At 42.1% G+C, this 22,116-nt stretch overlaps 1 protein-coding gene across 2 annotated transcripts in view; it reads left to right on the plus strand.

The window, feature by feature from the left end:
- The window catches only part of ACACA (acetyl-CoA carboxylase alpha), a 575,142-nt gene that overhangs the window by 495,281 nt on the left and 57,745 nt on the right, over nt 1-22,116 (plus strand). For both annotated transcript variants that reach the window (XM_069756397.1, XM_069756396.1), the window contains exons 51-52: nt 18,337-18,514; nt 18,922-19,034. In XM_069756397.1, the coding sequence (XP_069612498.1) occupies nt 18,337-18,514; nt 18,922-19,034 (291 nt within the window). The remainder of the gene's footprint in view (nt 1-18,336; nt 18,515-18,921; nt 19,035-22,116) is intronic.

A 22,116-nucleotide genomic window follows, 5' to 3' on the forward strand; every position in this document is an offset into this window, starting at 1 on the left:
TTCCTTGGGGGGTCTAGTTTCTAAAATGGGGTCACTTGTGGGGGGTTTCTACTGTTTAGGCACACCAGGGGCTCTGCAAACGCAACGTGACGTCCACAGACCATTCCATCAAAGTCCTTCATTTCAAAAGTCACTACTTCCCTTCTGAGCCCCGACGTGTGCCCAAACATTGGTTTACCCCCACATATGGGGTATCACCGTACTCAGGAGAAACTGGACAACAAATATTGGGGTCAAATTTCTCCTGTTACCCTTGGGAAAATTAAAAAATTCTGGGCTAAATAATTATTTTTGAGGAAAGAAAACGTATTTATTATTTTCACGGCTCTGCATTATAAACTTCTGTGAAGCACTTGGGGGTTCAAAGTGCTCACCACACATCTAGATAAGTTCCTTTCGGGGTCTAGTTTCCAAAATGGGGTCACTTGTGGGGGGTTTCTACTGTTTAGCCACATCAGGGGCTCTGCAAACGCAACGTGACGCCCACAGAGCATTCCATCAAAGTCTGCATTTCAAAACGTCACTACTTCACTTCCGAGCCCCGGCATGTGCCCAAACAGTGGTTTACCCTCACATATGGGGTATTAGCGTACTCAGGAGAAACTGGACAACAACTTTTGGGGTCGAATTTCTCCTGTTACCCGTGGGAAAATAAAAAATTGCAGGCTAAAAGATCATTTTTGAGAAAATATATTTTTTTTTTTCATGGCTCTGCGTTATAAACTTCTGTGAAGCACTTGGGGGTTCAAAGTCCTCACCACACATCTAGATTAGTTCCTTTGGGGGTCTAGTTTCCAAAATGGGGTCATTTGTGGGGGATCTCCAATGTTTAGGCACACAGGGGCTCTCCAAACGTGACATGGTGTCCGCTAATGATTGGAGCTAATTTTCCATTTAAAAAGCCAAATGGCGTGCCTTCCTTTCCGAGCCCTGCCGTGCGCCCAAACAGTGGTTTACCCCCACATATGGGGTATCAGCGTACTCAGGACAAACTGGAAAACAACATTTGGGGTCCAATTTCTCCTATTACCCTTGGCAAAATAGGAAATTCCAGGCTAAAAAATCATTTTTGAGGAAAGAAAAATTATTTTTTATTTTCATGGCTCTGCGTTATAAACTTCTGTGAAGCACCTGGGGGTTTAAAGTGCTCAATATGCATCTAGATAAGTTCCTTGGGGGGTCTAGTTTCCAAAATGGGGTCACTTGTGGGGGAGCTCCAATGTTTAGGCACACAGGGGCTCTCCAAACGCGACATGGTGTCCGCTAACAATTGGAGCTAATTTTCCATTCAAAAAGTCAAATGGCGCGCCTTCCCTTCCGAGCCCTGCCGTGTGCCCAAACAGTGGTTTACCCCCACATATGAGGTATCGGCGTACTCGGGAGAAATTGCTCAACAAATTTTATGATCCATTTTATCCTATTGCCCATGTGAAAATGAAAAAATTGAGGCGAAAAGAATTTTTTTGTGAAAAAAAAGTACTTTTTCATTTTTACAGATCAATTTGTGAAGCACCTGAGGGTTTAAAGTGCTCACTAGGCATCTAGATAAGTTCCTTGGGGGGTCTAGTTTCCAAAATGGGGTCACTTGTGGGGAAGCGCCAATGTTTAGGCACACAGGGGCTCTCCAAATGCGACATGGTGTCCGCTAACGATGGAGATAATTTTTCATTCAAAAAGTCAAATGGCGCTCCTTCCTTTCCGAGCCTTACTATGTTCCCAAACAGTGGTTTACCCCCACATGTGAGGTATTGGTGTACTCAGGAGAAATTGCCCAACAAATATTAGGATCCATTTTATCCTGTTGCCCATGTGAAAATGAAAAAATTGAGGCTAAAAGATTTTTTTTGTGAAAAAAAGTACTTTTTCATTTTTACGGATCAATTTGTGAAGCACCTTGGGGTTCAAAGTGCTTACTATGCATCTAGATAAGTTCCTTGGGGCGTCTAGTTTCCAAAATGGGGTCACTTGTGGGGGAGCTCCAATTTTTAGGCACACGGGGGCTCTCCAAACGTGACATGGTGTCCGCTAAAGAGTGGAGCCAATTTTTCATTCAAAAAGTCAAATGGCGCTCCTTCCCTTCCAAGCCCTGCAGTGCGCCCAAACAGTGGTTTACCCCCAAATATGAGGTATCAGCGTACTCAGGACAAATTGGACAACAACTTTCGTGGTTCACTTTCTCCTTTTACTATTGGGAAAATAAAAAAATTGTTGCTAAAAGATAATTTTTGTGACTAAAAAGTTAAATGTTCATTTTTTCCTTCCATGTTGCTTCTGCTGCTGTGAAGTACCTGAAGGGTTAATAAACTTCTTGAATGTGGTTTTGAGTACCTTGAGGGGTGCATTTTTTAGAATGGTGTCACGTTTGGGTATTTTCAGCCATATAGACCCCTCAAACTGACTTCAAATGTGAGGTGGTCCCTAAAAAAAATGGTTTTGTAAATTTTGTTGTAAAAATGAGAAATCGCTGGTCAAATTTTAACCCTTATAACTTCCTAGCAAAAAAAAATTTTGTTTCCAAAATTCTGCTGATGTAAAGTATACATATGGGCAATGTTATTTATTAACTATTTTGTGTCACATAACTCTCTGGTTTAACAGAATAAAAATTGAAAATGTGAAAATTGCGAAATTTTCAAAATTTTCGCCAAATTTCCATGTTTATCACAAATAAACGCAGAATTTATTGACCTAAATTTACCACTAACATGAAGCCCAATATGTCACGAAAAAACAATCTCAGAACCGCTAGGATCCGTTGAAGCGTTCCTGAGTTATTACCTCATAAAGGGACACTGGTCAGAATTGCAAAAAACGGCAAGGTCTTTAAGGTCAAAATAGGCTGGGTCATGAAGGGGTTAGCTTTAGGCTGATAGCTCACGAGAGGTATGTACAGTAGAACGGGGACCCTTCAGAGGGAGGTCACCTTGCCATGGTTGATGGGCATACATGAATGGGCCAATTTATGTGCTAAGAACCTTCATTGTTGTAAGTACAACTTACTGAGTAATAACACAGTTTAGATTCAATATTTTCAGTGTTTGCATATGTCTTGGCTTTTATAGAATGCTGCTATTTTTTTTCTATATAATGCAGCTATCGCAGCTTGCACCTGTTCACACTTAGAGGGTGCTGGTCAGGTTTTTTCTCTAAATCCATCCATCCTCTTTTTTCCTTCCATCCATCCTCTTTTTTTCCACCAATCCATCCATCCATCCATCCATCCTTTTTTTCCCTCCATTCATCCATCCTCTTTTTTCCCTCCCTCCCTCCATCCATCCATCCTATTTTTTCCATCCATCCATCCATCCATCCATCCTATTTTTTCCCTCCATCCAGCCTTTTTTCCCACCATCCATCCTATTTTTTTCTTCCCTCCATCCATCCTTTTTTCCCTCCATCCATGCATTTTCTTTTTTTCCCTCCATCCATCCATTCTCTTTTTTTCCTCCATCCATTCTTTTTTCCATCCATCCTCTTATTTCCCTCCATCCATCCAGCCATCCATTCATCCATCTATCCTCTTTTTTCCCTCTCTCCCTCCCTCCATCCCACTTGCTTGTTACTTACACCTCATCTTCATAGCTCCAGTTCTCCAATTATTGCTGCATACTATAGATCAGTAGGCAACATGAAGGTGAAGATCAGAGCAAGGAAACCACTGATCATCTTGGTCGTCCACTGAACACAGAAGACAGTGGATCATCATTTTGGCCACAGCAGAATTATAGTTACTACCTCAAGAAAAAATGTAATGTATATACAGAACCCCATATTATTTTTAATAATGTAGCTAGCTTTTGGAAGCTAATGAAAATCCAATAGTATAGGCCATAGGCTACTGTTCTATTCTTGCCTGCTCTTTATTCGCTGAGTATGGCATTATTGCTGAAGATCACTTAATAGAGATGTAGACAAATGATAATAGTGAAAAGTGCAGTGACAGCTCAGTGGTTAGACGAGTTTAATCAGCAGCAATCCCTCATGCAGCTTTATAATTTTTCTTCTTGATCAGCAACACGGGCTAGGAGGTCAGTACGCGAGGGCATTGCTACTTTCAATCTGTTGCAAAGATTGAGCAATGTCATAAGAGCTTGGCTAACCTAACAAAACAGATACGATAACTGTTCCCAGACAAGTAGTTTTTTTCTTAATAGAAATGGGCAATTTTCAACAAACACTGTGCTTTACACATAAAGATAACTTATCGTAATATATGTTTTCACTCATAACAAATTCCACTTTCCTAAGTTCTCAGTAGACTGAAGAGAATAAGCTGTATATTTACGCTGGAGATTAACATTTGTTCCCAACACACTCCTCCAAATGTTGCAAATTAACGCATAAAAAAAAATTCTGAAAAGTCTATCTAGTGTTTAAGAGCACTAAAGTTACCTATCGTATCAGTCCCCGTGACAAAATCTAAGGGGGCTTCTTGCAGAGCCACCGGGCCTCTCCTGTAACCTTTTGCATTTCTTTATACCATTACAAATGTAGTAATGGTCAATGATGCATTATAGACTCTCAGCGCTGTGCTTATGACCTAAGCTATACTCGCGCTGTATATATTAATGCAAACAGCTTCTTGGCAGAAAGTCAGTTTAGCAGGAAGCTACCCCTGCATCAACAACATTTAAAGAAGCATTCTCAAACTCTCTCTGGTGTGGCTCACAGTTCTGCTGTCTCCTTCCTGTTCGTTGAAGGGGAAGAACTCCTCCTTCATTGACAGTTCTGGTTAGTTTTTGTTGACTACAGTCATTGTTCTGAAGTCTAAACTGTTATCACTATATGTGCATTTGAACAAGCACACGGCTCAGGAAAGCAAGAGACATGATTAGAACTGCCCCGGAAACTACCGGCGCAAGGTGTCGGGGCGAAGGGACATGTGTTTATGCAGGACTGATAAAAGCAGCTTGGTCAAGAGCTAACAGGGAAGAGGTGGGTTGTGAGCAGCTAAAAAAAATCAATGGGAGCAGCCAAGCAGGAGAATGACAGTAGATAGAAAAAGAAAGTCAATTGCAAACTTGCTTATTTTCATGCTGTCTACCTAAAACTATTTATTAACATGAGAATGCCCCTTTAACATTTTTCGAATGGTATATATTTATGGCTAGCATGCTTTAAAATACTACTAGAAAATAAGCTGTGGAATCTAATGCCCAGACAGCTATATAATGTCACCAGTCCCTGACCACGTCATTTACAGCGTGCTGGCAGGGGAGCGCATCATTTTTATGCACCCATAGGTGCCCTTGTGACGCAATTACAGGGCACCAATGAGTTGCTATGACAGTTGGGGGTCTGAGTAAGACCACTGTACCTATCTTGACCATATTCATGTGAACGCCAGTTTCTGGCTGGTGTTCATAGGAGACAGTGAATTCTGCTCTATAAAGTAGTACAGTGAAAAGTGTATTTAAAAAAATAAAATTTAAAAATATGTTAAAATTAGCCCTCTTTTGCCCCAATAAAAATAAATAAATTAAAAAAAATACACAGGTGGTATCATTACTTTCATAAAAGTCCTATCTATCAAAATATAAAGTTAATTAACCTGTTTGATAAGTGGCGTCATGAGAAAAATAAATCCAAATGACAGAATTTTTTTTTTTTGGATGCCGCAACGCTGAAAAAAAATGTGGTAAGCGGCAATAAAAACATTGTATCTACCCCAAAATGGTATCAATAGAAAACATCAGCTCGGAGCGCAAAAACTAATCTCTCACACAGCCCCATCCACCAAAAATTGAGAACGTTATGGGTCTCAGAAAATCCTGGGCATAAAACCACATGGATTTATGATGTGAATTTCTATCCCCTTTACCCCCAAGGGTGGTTTGCACGTCAATGACCAGGCCAATTTTTACAATTCTGACCACTGTCCCTTTATGAGGTTATAACTCCGAAACGCTTCAACGGATCCTGGTGATTCTGACATTGTTTTCTCGTGACATATTGTACTTCATGATAGTGGTAAAATTTCTTTGATAGTACCTGCGTTTATTTGTGAAAAAAACGGAAATTTGGCGAAAATTTTGAAAATTTCGCAATTTTCAAACTTTGAATTTTTATGCAATTAAATCACAGAGATATGTCACACAAAATACTTAATAAGTAACATTTCCCACATGTCTCCTTTACATCAGCATAATTTTGGAACCAATTTTTTTTTTTTTTGTTAGGGAGTTATAAGGGTTAAAAGTTGACCAGCAATTTCTCATTTTTACAACACCATTTTTTTTTAGGGACCACGTCTTATTTGAAGTCATTTTGAGGGGTCTATATGATAGAAAATGCCCAAGTGTGACACCATTCTAAAAACTGCACCCCTCAAGGTGCTCAAAACCACATTCAAGAAGTTTATTAACCCTTCAGGTGTTTAATAGGAATTTTTGGAATGTTTAAATAAAAATGAACATTTAACTTTTTTACACAAAAAATTTACTTCAGCTCCAATTTGTTTTATTTTACCAAGGGTAACAGGAGAAATTGGACCCAAAAAGTTGTTGTCCAATTTGTCCTGAGTACGCTGATACCCCATATGTGGCAGTAAACCACTGTTTGGGCGCATGGGAGAGCTCGGAAGGGAAGGAGCGCTATTTGACTTTTCAATGCAAAATTGACAGGAATTGAGATGGGACGCCATGTTGCGTTTGGAGAGCCACTGATGTGCCTAAACATTGAAACCCCCCACAAGTGACACCATTTTGGAAAGTAGACCCCCTAAGGAACTTATCTGGATGTGTGGTGAGCACTTTGACCCACCAAGTGCTTCACAGAAGTTTATAATGCAGAACCGTAAAAATAAAAAATCATATTTTTTCACAAAAATTATATTTTTGCCCCCAATTTTTTATTTTTCCAAGGGTAAGAGAAGAAATTGGACCTCAAAAGTTGTTGTCCAATTTGTCCTGAGTACGCTGATACCCCATATGTGGCAGTAAACCACTGTTTGGGCGCATGGGAGAGCTCGGAAGGGAAGGAGCGCAGTTTGACTTTTCAATGCAAAATTGACAGAAATTGAGATGGGACGCCATGTTGCGTTTGGAGAGCCACTGATGTGCCTAAACATTGAAACCCCCCACAAGTGACACCATTTTGGAAAGTAGACCCCCTAAGGAACTTATCTAGAGGTGTGGTGAGCACTTTGACCCACCAAGTGCTTCACAGAAGTTTATAATGCAGAACCGTAAAAATAAAAAATCATATTTTTTCACAAAAATTATATTTTTGCCCCCAATTTTTTATTTTTTCAAGGGTAAGAGAAGAAATTGGACCTCAAAAGTTGTTGTCCAATTTGTCCTGAGTACGCTGATACCCCATATGTGGCAGTAAACCACTGTTTGGGCGCATGGGAGAGCTCGGAAGGGAAGGAGCGCCGTTTGACTTTTCAATGCAAAATTGACAGGAAATGAGATGGGACGCCATGTTGCGTTTGGAGAGCCACTGATGTGCCTAAACATTGAAACCCCCCACAAATGACACCATTTTGGAAAGTAGACCCCCTAAGGAACTTATCTGGATGTGTGGTGAGCACTTTGACCCACCAAGGGCTTCACAGAAGTTTATAATGCAGAGCCATAAAAATAAAACAAAATTTTTTTCCCACAAAAATTATTTTTTAGCCCCCAGTTTTGTATTTTCCCTAGGGTAACAGGAGAAATTGGACCCCAAAAGTTGTTGTCCAATTTGTCCTGAGTACGCTGATACCCCATATGTGGGGGGGAACCACCGTTTGGGCGCATGGGAGGGCTCGGAAGGGAAGGAGCGCCATTTGGAATGCAGACTTAGATGGAATGGTCTGCAGGCGTCACATTGCGTTTGCAGAGCCCCTAATGTACCTAAACAGTAGAAACCCCCCAAAGTGACACCATTTTGGAAAGTAGACCCCCTAAGGAACTCATCTTGATGTGTTGTGAGAGCTTTGAACCCCCAAGTATTTCACTACAGTTTATAACGCAGAGCCATGCAAATAAAAAATATTTTTTTTTCCACAAAAATTATATTTTAGCCCCCAGTTTTGTATTTTTCCAAGGTTAGCAGGAGAAATTGGACCCTAAATGTTGTTGTCCAATTTGTCCTGAGTACGCTGATACCCGATATGTGGGGGGGAACCACCGTTTGGGCGCATGGGAGGGCTCGGAAGGGAAGGAGCATCATTTGGAATGCAGACTTAGATGGATTGGTCTGCAGGCGTCACATTGCGTTTGCAGAGCCCCTAATGTACCTAAACAGTAGAAACCCCCCACAAGTGACCCCATATTGGAAACTAGACCCCTCAATGAACTTATCTAGATGTGTTGTGAGAACTTTGAACCCCCAAGTGTTTCACTACAGTTTATAACGCAGAGCCGTGAAAATAAAAAATCTTTTTGTTTTCCCACAAAAATTAATTTTTAGCCGCCAGTTTTGTATTTTCCCAAGGGTAACAGGAGAAATTGGTCCACAAAAGTTGTTGTCCAATTTGTCCTGAGTACGCTGATACCCCATATGTTGGGGTAAACCCCTGTTTGGGCACACAGGAGAGCTCGGAAGGGAAGGAGCACTGTTTTACTTTTTCAACGCAGAATTGGCTGGAATTGAGATCGGACGCCATGTCGTGTTTGGAGAGCCCCTGATGTGCCGAAACAGTGGAAACCCCCCAATTATAACTGAAACCCTAATCTAAACACACCCCTAACCCTAATTCCAACGGTAACCCTAACCACACCTCTAACCCTGACACACCCCTAACCCTAATCCCAACCCTATTCCCAACTGTAAATGTAATCTAAACCCTAACCCTAACTTTAGCCCCAACCCTAACTGTAGCCCCAACCCTAACCCTAGCCCTAACCCTAGCCCTAACCCTAGCCCTAACCCTAGCCCTAACCCTAGCCCTAACCCTAGCCCTAGCCCTAACCCTAGCCCTAACCCTAGCCCTAACCCTAGCCCTAACCCTAGCAGTAGCCCTAACCCTAGCCCTAGCCCTAACCCTAGCCCTAACCCTAATGGGAAAATGGAAATAAATACATTTTTTTTTATTTTTCCCTAACTAAGGGGGTGATGAAGGGGGGTTTGATTTACTTTTATAGCGAGTTTTTTAGCGGATTTTTATGATTGGCAGCCGTCACACACTGAAAGACCCTTTTTATTGCAAAAAATATTTTTTGCAATACCACATTTTGAGAGCTATAATTTTTCCATATTTTGGTCCACAGAGTCATGTGAGGTCTTGTTTTTTGCGGGACGAGTTGACGTTTTTATTGAAAACATTTTTGGGCACGTGACATTTTTTGATCGCTTTTTATTCCGATTTTTGTGAGGAAGAATGACCAAAAGACAGCTATTCATGAATTTCTATTGGGGGAGGCGTTTATACCGTTCCGCGTTTGGTAAAATTGATAAATCAGTTTTATTCTTCGGGTCAGTACAATTACAGCGACACCTCATTTATATCATTTTTTTATGGTTTGGCGCTTTTATACGATAAAAACTATTTTACAGAAAAAATAATTATTTTTGCATCGCTTTATTCTCAGGACTATAACTTTTTTATTTTTTTGCTGATGATGCTGTATGGCAGCTCTTTTTTTGCGGGACAATATGACGCTTTCAGCGGTACCATGGTTATTTATATCTGTCCTTTTGATCGCGTGTTATTCCACTTTTTGTTCGGCGGTATGATAATAAAGCGTTGTTTTTTGCCTCGTTTTTTTTTTTTTTTTCTTACGGTGTTTACTGAAGGGGGACAGTTTTATAGGTCGGGTCGTTACGGACGCGGCGATACTAAATATGTGTACTTTTATTGGGTTTTTTTTTTTATTTAGATGAAGAAATGTATTTATGGGAATAATATATATTTTTTTTTTTTTCATTATTTTGGAATATTTTTTTTTATTTTTTTTACACATTTGGAAAATTTTTTTTTTACTTTTTTACTTTGTCCCAGGGGGGGACATCACAGATCAGTGATCTGACAGTTTGCACAGCACTCTGTCAGATCACTGATCTGACTTACAGTGCTGCAGGCTTCACAGTGCCTGCTCTGAGCAGGCTCTGTGAAGCCACCTCCCTCCCTGCAGGACCCGGATCCGCGGCCATCTTGGATCCGGGGCTGGAGGGAGCAGGGAGGGAGGTGAGACCCTCGCAGCAACGCGATCACATCGCGTTGCTCCGGGGGTCTCAGGGAAGCCCGCAGGGAGCCCCCTCCCTGCGCGGTGCTTCCCTGCACCGCCGGCACATCGCGATCATCTTTGATCGCGGTGTGCCAGGGGTTAATGTGCCGGGGGCGGTCCGTGACCGCTCCTGGCACATAGTGCCGGATGTCAGCTGCGATAAGCAGCTGACACCCGGCCGCGATCGGCCGCGCTCCCGCCGTGAGCGCGGCCGATCGGCTATGACGTACTATCCCGTCCAGGGTCAGATAAGCCCAGGGCACCTCGACGGGATAGTACGTCTAAGGTCACAGAGGGGCTATTGAAAATGTGTCACATATCTTCATCTCTGAGACTGTTGCAACCATACCCTATTGTGAAAAATGCTAGCTGTTGATTAATTTATTTCAATATTGAGAGAAGGGGAAGTAGTTTCCTTTAGGCTTTGTGCACACGTTCAGGATTTCTCACAGAAAATTCCTGAGAAAAACCGGACATTTTCTGCAAGAAATCCGCAAGAAAACTGCGTGCGTTTTTGCTGCGGTTTTGCCGCGATTTTTTCCAGACATTTCCCAATGCATTTTGTAGGGGGAAATCTGCAAAAAAAAACGCAAAATTAATGAACATGCTGCGGTTTTTACCGCCATGCGTTTTTTCGCGGAAAAAAACGCATCATGTGCACAAAACATGCGGAATTCATTCTAAATGATGGGATGCTTATTGTATGTGTTTTTTTTGCGGTTTTATAGCATTTTTATCGGGAAAAAACGCGGAAAAAAACGCAACGTGTGCACACAGCCTAAGTGTTACAATTTTTAAGAAAATATGCAAAATAGCACTCCTCTAGTGCCAGGCAAAGGTTACTACCCTGTCCTCATACAAACAGTAAATTAGGCTTGGTGCTTTACTTTCTAGAGGGCACATTCCAGTTCAATAGGTAGTACTCAATATCAATATGTAATAAAAAGAACAGTATTCCATGAAGTATACGTAGCTTAAAATCCAATAATAGACAATCGATTAAAGTTTTTATTCCATTACAAATACAAATTCCACCGGGGGCGGACACTGACAGCTTGGAGCCCCTGTGCAAAAAAAATGTTTGATCCTCCCTCCCTTTATGGCAACCAAGATATATATACATACACTGCTCAAAACAATAAAGGGAACACTTAAACAACAGAATATAACTTCAAGTAAATCAAACGTCTGTGAAATCAAACTGTCCACTTAGGAAGCAACACTATTTGATAATCAATTTCACATGCTGTTGTGCAAATGGAATAGACAACAGATGGAAATTATTGGCAATTATCCAGACTCCCTCAATAAAGGAGTGGTTCTGCAGGTGGCGACCGCAGATCACATCTCAGTACCAATGCTTTCTGGTTGATGTTTAGGTCACTTTTGAATGTTGGCTGTGCTTTCACACTCGTGGTAGCATGAGATGGACTCTCCAACCCACACAAGTGGCTCAGGTAGTGCAACTCATCCAGGATGGCACATCAATGCGAGCTGTGACAAGAAGGTTTGCTGTGTCTGTCAGCGTAGTGTCCAGAGGCTGGAGGTGCTACCAGGAGACGTGGAGGGGGCCGTAGGAGGGCAACAACCCAGCAGCAGGACCGCTACCTCAGCCTTTGTGCAAGGAGGAACACTGCCAGAGCCCTGCAAAATGACCTCCAGCAGGCCACATATGTGCATGTGTCTGCACAAACAGAAACAGACTCCATGAGGATGGTCTGAGTGCCCGACGTCCACAGATGGGGGTTGTGCTCACAGCCCAACACCATGCAGGACGCTTAGCATTTGCAACAGAACACCAGGATTGGCAATTTTGCCATTGGTGCCCTGTGCTCTTCACAGATGAAAGCAGGTTCACGCTGAGCACATGTGACAGTCGTGACAGAGTCTGGAGATGCCGTAGAGAGCGATCTGCTGCCTGCAACATCCTTCAGCATGACCGGTTTGTCAGTGGGTCAGTAATGGTGTGGGGTGATATTTCTTTGGAGGGCCGCACAGCCCTCCATGTGCTCGCCAGAGGTAGCCTGACTGCCATTAGGTACCGAGATGAGATCCTCAGACCCCTTGTGAAACCATATGCTGGGGCGGTTGGTCCTGGGTTACTCCTAATGCAAGACAATGCTAGACCTCATGTGGCTGGAGTGTGTCAGCAGTTCCTGCAAAATGAAAGCATTGAAGATATGGACTGGCCCGCCCGTTCCCCAGACCTGAATCCGATTGAACACATCTGGGACATCATGTCTCGCGCCATCCACCAATGTCACGTTGCACCACAGACTGTCCAGGAGTTGTCGGATGCTTTAGGCCAGGTCTGGGAGGAGATCCCTCAGGAGATTATCCACTGCCTCATCAGGAGCATGCCCAGATGTTGTAGGGAGATCATACAGGCACGTGGAGGCCACACACACTGCTGAGCATCATTTCCTTGTCTTGAGGCATTTCCACTGAAGTTGGATCAGCCTGTAACTTCATTTTCCATTTTTATTTTGAGCATCATTCCAAATCCAGACCTCCCTTGGGATATTAGTTGTGATTTACGTTGATCATTTTTAGGTTTTATTGTTCTCAACACATTCCACTATGTATTGAATAAAGATTTACAACTGGAATATTTCATTCAGTGATATCTAAGATGTGGGATTTTAGTGTTCCCTTTATTTTTTGAGCAGTGTATATTACATAGTCTCCTCTCATTGCCATCCGTTATTACACAGTGCCCTCTCTTGTTATGTACAGTACTGCCCCATACATATCAGATTCTTGTTACAGTATTTTTGTTATTTATAGCACCTTGTTCTATATTGCATGCAATCCTCTTTTGTTAGATATAAACTGCAATGATTGCTGATGTAGCATGGTAAAGCTTTTCTGATGGCGGCAGCTGATGGACTGATTTTATTGGTCAGATGCTGCTCCATCAGGAGTCATGTTATATCTAACAATAAAGAGAGGGCGCTGTGAATAACAAAAATAACAAGACTACGCTATGTAAGGGATGGTGCTATATATAACAAGACATCATCTATATATATATAATTGTCTAAGGGGTACTTCCGTCTTTCTGTCTGCAACTTCCGTCACGGAAATCCCACGTCGCTGATTGGTCTCGCCAGCTGCCTGTCATGGCTGCCGCGACCAATCAGCGACGGGCACAGTCCGATTAGTCCCTCCCTACTCCCCTGCAGTCAGTGCCCGGCGCCCGCTCCATACTCCCCGCAGTCAGTGCCCGGCGTCCGCATACTCTCCCCCACTAACCGCTCACACAGGGTTAATGCCAGCGGTAATGCCGTTACCGCTGCTATTAACCCTGTGTTCCCAACTTTTTACTATTGATGCTGCTTATGCAGCGTCAATAGTAAAAAGATCTAATGTTAAAAATAATTTTAAAAAACCTGCTATACTCACCCTCCGTAGTCCGACGATGCGCCCAGTCATCTGGGTAATTTCGCAATGCATCCTGGGAACGGAAGATGGCGGCAGTCGCGCGCATAGGGACAGCTTCGCTGGATCCCAGGGGGTGAGTATATAACTATTTTTCGTTTTAATTATCTTTTTTTAACACGGATATGTGCCCACACTGCTATATACTACGTGGGCAGTGTTATATAGCACGTGGGCTGCGTTATATACAGCGTGGCTGCTATATACTACGTGGGCAGTGTTATATACCGCGTGGGCAGTGTTATATACCGCGTGGGCAGTGTTATATACCGTGTGGGCTGCGTTATATACCGCGTGGGCTGCTATATACCACATGGGCAGTGTTATATACTACGTGGGCAGTGTTATATACCGCATGGGCAGTGTTATATACCGCGTGGCTGCTATATACTACGTGGCCAATGTTAGATACTATGTGGGCTGTGTTATGTACTGCATGGCCTGTGCTATATATTATGTGGCCACTGTTATATACTGCATGGCCTGTGTTATATACTACGTCGCCTGTGTTATATACTGCGTAGCTACTATATACTACATGGGCTGTGTTATATACTATTTGGGCTGTGTTATATACTGCGTGGCCACTATTATATATTGCGTGGCCTGTATTAACGCATCAGGTATTCTACAATATGTATGTATGTATATAACAGCCATTATATACCGCGTGGGCTCCATTATATACCGCGTGGGCTGCTATATACTACGTGGGCAGTGTTATATACTACGTGGGCAGTGTTATATACCGCGTGGGCAGTGTTATACTGCGTGGGCTGCGTTATATACCGCGTGGCTGCTATATACTACGTGGCCGGTGTTATATACTACGTGGGCAGTATTATATACCACGTGGGCAGTGTTATATACCGCATGGCTGCTATATACTATGTGACCAATATTAGATACTATGTGGGCTGTGTTATATACTGCATGGCCTGTGCTATATATTACGTGGCCACTGTTATATACTGCATGGCCTGTGTTATATACTACCTACGTCGCCTGTGTTATATACTGCATGGCTGCAATATACTGCGTGGCCTGTGTTATATACTATTTGGGCTGTGTTATATACTGCGTGGCCACTGTTATATATTGCGTGGCCTGTATTAACGCATCAGGTATTCTACAATATGTATGTATGTATGTATGTATATAGCAGCCACATAGTATATAGCACAGGCCACGTAGTATTTGTCTGCTATATATTACATGGCTCCTATATACTACGTGGCCTGTGCTATATACTATGTGGCTGCTATATACATACATACATACATACATACATATTCTAGAATACCCGATGTGTTAGAATTGGGCCACCATCTAGTACTATAATAATGGGATAGCACTGTACATAACAGAGGACACTACATATTAAGGGACCTTCTCATACATAACTAGAGAGGATGGTACATAATAAGGGAGGGCTTTTCCTGTGATAATGTCCTTCATATTGATCTGCTTCCTGGTATAATGTGCCCCATCCTGGTCCACTGCTTAATATAATGTCCCCCATCCTGGTCCCCTTCATAGTATCATGTGACCCATTCTGGCATAATGTGCCACCTCCAGGTATATACTGTATGTGCCCCATCCTGCTACATATGTGTCCCATCCTGGTATAGTGGACCCACTCTAGATATACATGTTCCCATCCTCATATACAGTGGGGCAAAAAAGTATTTAGTCAGTCAGCAATAGTGCAAGTTCCACCACTTAAAAATATGAGAGGCGTCTGTAATTTACATCATAGGTAGACCTCAACTATGGGAGACAAACTGAGAAAAAAAAATCCAGAAAAACACATTGTCTGTTTTTTTTATCATTTTTTTGCATATTATGGTGGAAAATAAGTATTTGGTCAGAAACAAACAATCAAGATTTCTGGCTCTCACAGACCTGTAACTTCTTCATTAAGAGTCTCCTCTTTCCTCCACTCATTACCTGTAGTAATGGCACCTGTTTAAACTTGTTATCAGTATAAAAAGACACCTGTGCACACCCTCAAACAGTCTGACTCCAAACTCCACTATGGTGAAGACCAAAGAGCTGTCAAAGGACGCCAGAAACAAAATTGTAGCCCTGCACCAGGCTGGGAAGACTGAATCTGCAATAGCCAACCAGCTTGGAGTGAAGAAATCAACAGTGGGAGCAATAATTAGAAAATGGAAGACATACAAGACCACTGATAATCTCCCTCGATCTGGGGCTCCACGCAAAATCCCACCCCGTGGGGTCAGAATGATCACAAGAACGGTGAGCAAAAATCCCAGAACCACGCGGGGGGACCTAGTGAATGAACTGCAGAGAGCTGAGACCAATGTAACAAGGCCTAGCATAAGTAACACACTACGCCACCATGGACTCAGATCCTGCAGTGCCAGACGTGTCCCACTGCTTAAGCCAGTACATGTCCGGGCCCGTCTGAAGTTTGCTAGAGAGCATTTGGATGATCCAGAGGAGTTTTGGGAGAATGTCCTATGGTCTGATGAAACCAAACTGGAACTGTTTGGTAGAAACACAACTTGTCGTGTTTGGAGGAAAAAGAATACTGAGTTGCATCCATCAAACACGATACCTACTGTAAACCATGGTGGTGGAAACATCATGCTTTGGGGCTGTTTCTCTGCAAAGGGGCCAGGACGACTGATCCGGGTACATGAAAGAATGAATGGGGCCATGTATCGTGAGATTTTGAGTGCATACCTCCTTCCATCAGCAAGGGCATTGAAGATGAAACGTGGCTGGGTCTTTCAACATGACAATGATCCAAAGCACACCGCCAGGGCAACGAAGGAGTGGCTTCGTAAGAAGCATTTCAAGGTCCTGGAGTGGCCTAGCCAGTCTCCAGATCTCAACCCTATAGAAAACCTTTGGAGGGAGTTGAAAGTCCGTGTTGCCAAGCGAAAAGCCAAAAACATCACTGCTCTAGAGGAGATCTGCATGGAGGAATGGGCCAACATACCAACAACAGTGTGTGGCAACCTTGTGAAGACTTACAGAAAACGTTTGATCTCTGTCATTGCCAACAAAGGATATATTACAAAGTATTGAGATGAAATTTTGTTTCTGATCAAATACTTATTTTCCACCATAATATGCAAATAAAATGATAAAAAAAACAGACAATGTGATTTTCTGGATTTTTTTTTCTCAGTTTGTCTCCCATAGTTGAGGTCTACCTATGATGTAAATTACAGACGCCTCTCATCTTTTTAAGTGGTGGAACTTGCACTATTGCTGACTGACTAAATACTTTTTTGCCCCACTGTATATGTACCCCATCCTGGTATAATGTTAAATACTATTATTCCCAATAATATTCTAATTTTGGAGTGTCTTCTGTGTCAGTACCATTCCTTAATCAGCATTGGCAGTATAGACTACACAAGTACATGCTCCTTTGACGAGGGGCTCTGATTAGATATTCATCTGTATGGCTTCTGGCTTTGTGCAGGACAAAGGAATCGAACTACTCCAATCCTTGGCTATTGAGAACTTTTGGGAGATTTACGGTGAAGGAAAACAATACACCTTTCTGAACAGTTGTAACCAAATATTCAAAGTGCCCATTATCAGTCGATAGGGTCAGGAACTTCTCAATACAATGCCGTTCCCCCATGTGGAAGGTATGAGAAATATACGATAAAATGGAGTACTCCTGAGCGCTGTAAACAAAGATGAAAAATGGAGTAGCCATAAACCACCAGAATAGAATAAAAGACCAAGTTTATTAAGTAAGATACATAAAACAATCCGATAACATTACTGAAATAGGTCATACACCCCTCTGAACAGTGTCTGGGGGCCTGTGGTTGGTGCTGCCAAAAGGTTGATCATCAACAGATTAAGAAACTGACACATTCCATGGATGAAAGGCTTATGGCTGTGATTAAAAAGCATCAGGCTATATTGGTCACTGATATTTTTATTTCCAAATATCAGAATGTAATTTTGGACATTTTGAGTTGCTCGGTTATTATTCTCACTCTTAACAGATGAAAATAAAAAATTAAGATGGATAAATTAATATTCTTCATTTAGTTGCCCAAAAATTCTGCACACAGAGATATCCTTCTAAGAAAGACAAAACCTCACTTTTCCATTCTTAAATATTCAGGTTTATTAACCTTTTAGATTCACTGTAATTGATCAGTAATAAAATGAATTATCAAAAATACAAATTGCCTAAGGGTATGTGTCCACGTTCAGGATTACATCCGGATTAGCTGCGGATTGGAGGCTGCGTACAGCTGCAGCGTTCAACCCGCAGCGTCCAGATGTTACAGTATAGTGGAGGGGATTTTATGAAATCCCATCTCCACTATGCGTGCGAACACGCACCCGGCGGCCCTGCGTTTACGGACATGCGGCGCGTCTTTTTAGAACGCAGCATGTCTGTTTATGTATGGGGTGGGGAGATTCCGGAAGTGTGCAATGAACACATCCGCAATCACAGCGCGTACAGAAGGGGGCACCGCTTTGGGCGGAGCGAGTTTTCCACTCCATCCAAAGCGCCGTCATTACGGACCGTGGACACATACCCTAATAATTATACACACAGTATAATATAGAGACTACCCTATAAAGCAGTTTGCCACGTAAATGGCTGTTTCTATTGATTCTGTGCTACATTTATCTAACAGTTGTATTGCGGAAAGTTCCTTTGGGCTAAAATGATGTTCTGTACTTTTCCCTGTAAGACAGAAATGATACCACAGGCTTTTATCCACAGATATGTATGACCAAGTCCTGAAGTTTGGAGCATACATTGTCGATGGCTTACGTGAATACCAGCATCCTGTGCTCGTGTACATACCACCTCAAGCTGAGCTGAGAGGAGGCTCATGGGTAGTGATTGACCCCACAATTAACCCAAGGCACATGGAAATGTATGCTGATAAGGACAGCAGGTAAGACCTTTTCATTTGCATTCCGTGTGCTTTTCATTTTTGCCCTGGTAGCTTCCCTGCTCTGCACCTCTGGCTGCGGTGCCAAGAATACACATAGCGGTGCTGGCTGTGGTTATATATGATGACCGTATCATACTATTCTTATTTTAGTCCTTCATGAGCAACATTCGCTTCTGGCAACAAGGAACCTTCTTCTTTCTAAACAAGGATATCATTCTGTGTGTTGTAAGCCTTCCTTCTAGGGCACCATCAGAATAATTTGTCATCTCTAGTATTGTTCTGCCACACAAACATGACAATGATATTATCCCATTCGGTCACATTCTGTGAGATTTATTAGACCTAACATAAGTGTGTATGCGGTATACATTTGCGTAGCTCCACGTAACATTGTTTTTTTCCTGCAGAGGGGGGGTTTTGGAACCCGAAGGTACCGTTGAAATAAAATTCCGGAGAAAGGATTTGGTAAAGACAATGAGGAGAGTGGATCCAGTGTACATTCACCTGGCCGAGAGATTAGGTGAGTGCTGGTCATTGTGCAGCCCCAGTATTAGTGATGAGCGAGCGTGCTCAGTATGGTGTTATCCGCGCATGCGCCAGTGCTAATAGAGCATTTTCGGCGTGCTCTAATACTATGTTGAAGTCTCCGCAGCCGCATCACATGCAGGGATTGCTTGTTTGTTAATGCTCCATTAGCACTCGAGCATGCCCGGATAACACCTTACTGAGCACGCTCGCTCATCTCTAGTCCCAGTCCATCGTTGTGATGGCATAAAGGTTATTCAGCCCTCACTTAAAATTAAGGCCAAGTTTTGCTGAAGGCACGTCAAGGCTCAGATATTTGTTTTTTTGTTAACCCTGCAGCCAACGTCAATGTATACACTGTGCATATAGACCCAACTATCCTACTGCATGCTAACAGTTCAATATGTCACGTCCATTGCCTCCATTGTACTTCAGATGTATGCTGCATGGTGTAGGATTTATTCTATTAAAAGGCACTACATTTCAGGGGGTCTTCCCATCACGTACATCACACCATAATTCACAGGCCACCAAGTATCTCACTTTACATGTAACAGTAATCTGCTGTGCTGTTGTTTTGTTTAAAATGGTATTTCCATCTCGAATATCCTATCGCAATATGTAGTAGGTGTAATAACAATAATATTAGCAAATACCTCCAATTAGAAATGTAGTATAGTTCTTCTGATTCGCTGTGTCACATACGTCATGTGCAGGGCATTGCAGTAGTTTAAATGTCCATGGTTACAGCTACTAGCAGCTAACTAACTGTCACTATATGAGTGTGGGGTAAGCGACATAGTGAATCAGAAGAACTATGCTACCTTTCTAATTGGAGGTATTTGCTAATATTATTATTATTATTATTATTATTATTACACCAACTAAATATTGGGATAAGATCTTGTAGATGGGAATACGCCTTTAACTTTATAGAGTTTGTCACCGTGGTATGTATAACCTATAGGATGGCAGATTACCTTCTTCTTTTACATGGCGTCACCACATCATTTAGAGGCTGTGCGGAAACGAGGGAGTAGCAGGCTGTGCACATTCACAGAATTTTTAAGAACCTTCAGCAGAGGCTGAGATGACAAAGATACACTAGGGAAATGATGATTGTTGCCACTTGTTTAGCAATGTAAGCCATATTTCCATCTGCAGACGGCCGCACGGATTCTAGCTGGGAATGCTGCTGTACGGGTACTGCACACACATATATGGCTGTATGTACTGACATTTCAGACTGCTGATCTCTGCTTCTTGTCTTGATATTTGCCCTTCCTGCTCTTTTCCTTCCTTCCCATTTTCTCTCACTACTCTCATGCCCCCCTGTACATTGCTCTTGAGACTCGCTGTTTGATTCTGCATCTTCATTATTAAATGAGCTCTGGAGACGTTACAGTATTAGACCCATTTTCATGACGGCATATGTTTATGAATGACTAGAGAGAAATAAGCGAGCCTCGTGCCATAGATAAACATCTTCTGTAAGCTATCCAAAATTGCTTACCAACTCATTTGTTTTCCCATATTGTTCGGCTACTTATTCAGTACAGTTGAATGGAGGGAAGATTGTAGAATACAGGGTAATGCATTTTTTTCAGATTTTTCTTTCTGGCCAATTTAAAATTTGTCAAAGTTGGTCTTCTTCTGGATCACTGCCCCTTGATATTTCACGCACTCCATTTGCCACAAACAAGCCGTGGGGTCACGGTTCACGCTGACTTCAGCAGAAATGGGGAGAGCTCCATTTATCATATGCTGCCTGCTGAATTTCTATCATTAACCAGGGGTTCACTGCCTTCTTTAACCCCTCAGACTCTATTACCCTAGGAGATTATCTTTATGAAAGTCAGTGGGAGATTTTGTATGTTTTATATACTTTTTCATGTCTGAATTTATTTGGTTTTATTTTTGCAGTAGATGCGGGAGCATGGAGTTTACATAACGTCTAATGCTAACTTATCATAAAATGTAAACGAAGGATAGCAAACCCTAATGATTAGAGCGTGTTTACATATGCCTATTTATTTCTATAGTGCCTGTGTGTATATTTATACATTACACCACAAGATAGGCATTGTTACATCGGTGCATCCCCTAGTTCCATTTTGTATTTTATAAATAAGCTGGGTATAAAATAGTGACCTTCACATTCCCTGCTACTTCTATGCCAGCAGATGCCTGCTCCCATGTCAGTCTGGTTTTAAAATGCAACAGAGAGGACATGTGTCCCAAAACAGGAGCAAATCCCCAAAATTAGCTCAACACATACTCCATAAATTAGTTTTTGAAACTTTTGTATCTTGTGTTAGTTTTTTTCATTTGGTGACACCATTGACTGTGTTTACCAATCTGGTGGTGGCTTAATCTACTTTTTAATTTCTGTCTTGATTTAATGATTAAATGATTAACCCCTTTGGCGCCACATGCATATGTGGGATTCTGCAGTGCTGCACATAAAATATTTTGAGTCGTGTCAGTAGCAGGCGATACTTTTGAGCAATATTTAGCTGCAATGCTTTCCTTATTGTATCAGTTGCAAAAGACTGTTTTTGAGAGACATACTAACTGGTAAATGTTGTCCCCATTAGTGGAAGAAAGGCAACTTTAGCTTCAGCTAGTCTGTTGCCTTTCTGCTAAGCTGCTAAAGAGGCCCTGTCACCAGGTCAATCGTGGACAGTTTTTTATCTTATTGTATTCCCGCTGCAACCCTGAGTATTTTTTTCAGTTCATAAAAGTCCACCGAACAGTTCTAGGGCTAAGGGTTTTATTATTTATTTCTAATTTTTATGATCTTTACCATTGGGGCATTGTTCACAGGGTAATTATGCGGAGCAGCCTAAATACACCCCCCCAGGGAATCCTGTGGGAATGCCCCTTTGATAAAGACCACAAAAGCTATCCCTAAATAGAACATCCCTTCTGTGTTTTAACTGTGTGATTGCTCAGGGAGCAGCAGGAATAACACAAGAGCTTAAACTGGCCACGTTTGACCTGGTGACAGGGCGTCATTAAAACTGGTATTCCCATCTTCACAGATGGATATTAGTGGACATTCAAATTTACAGCCA

The sequence above is a fragment of the Ranitomeya imitator genome, chromosome 3 (genome assembly GCF_032444005.1).
Source record: "Ranitomeya imitator isolate aRanImi1 chromosome 3, aRanImi1.pri, whole genome shotgun sequence".
NCBI classification, from domain to species: Eukaryota; Metazoa; Chordata; class Amphibia; order Anura; family Dendrobatidae; genus Ranitomeya; species Ranitomeya imitator.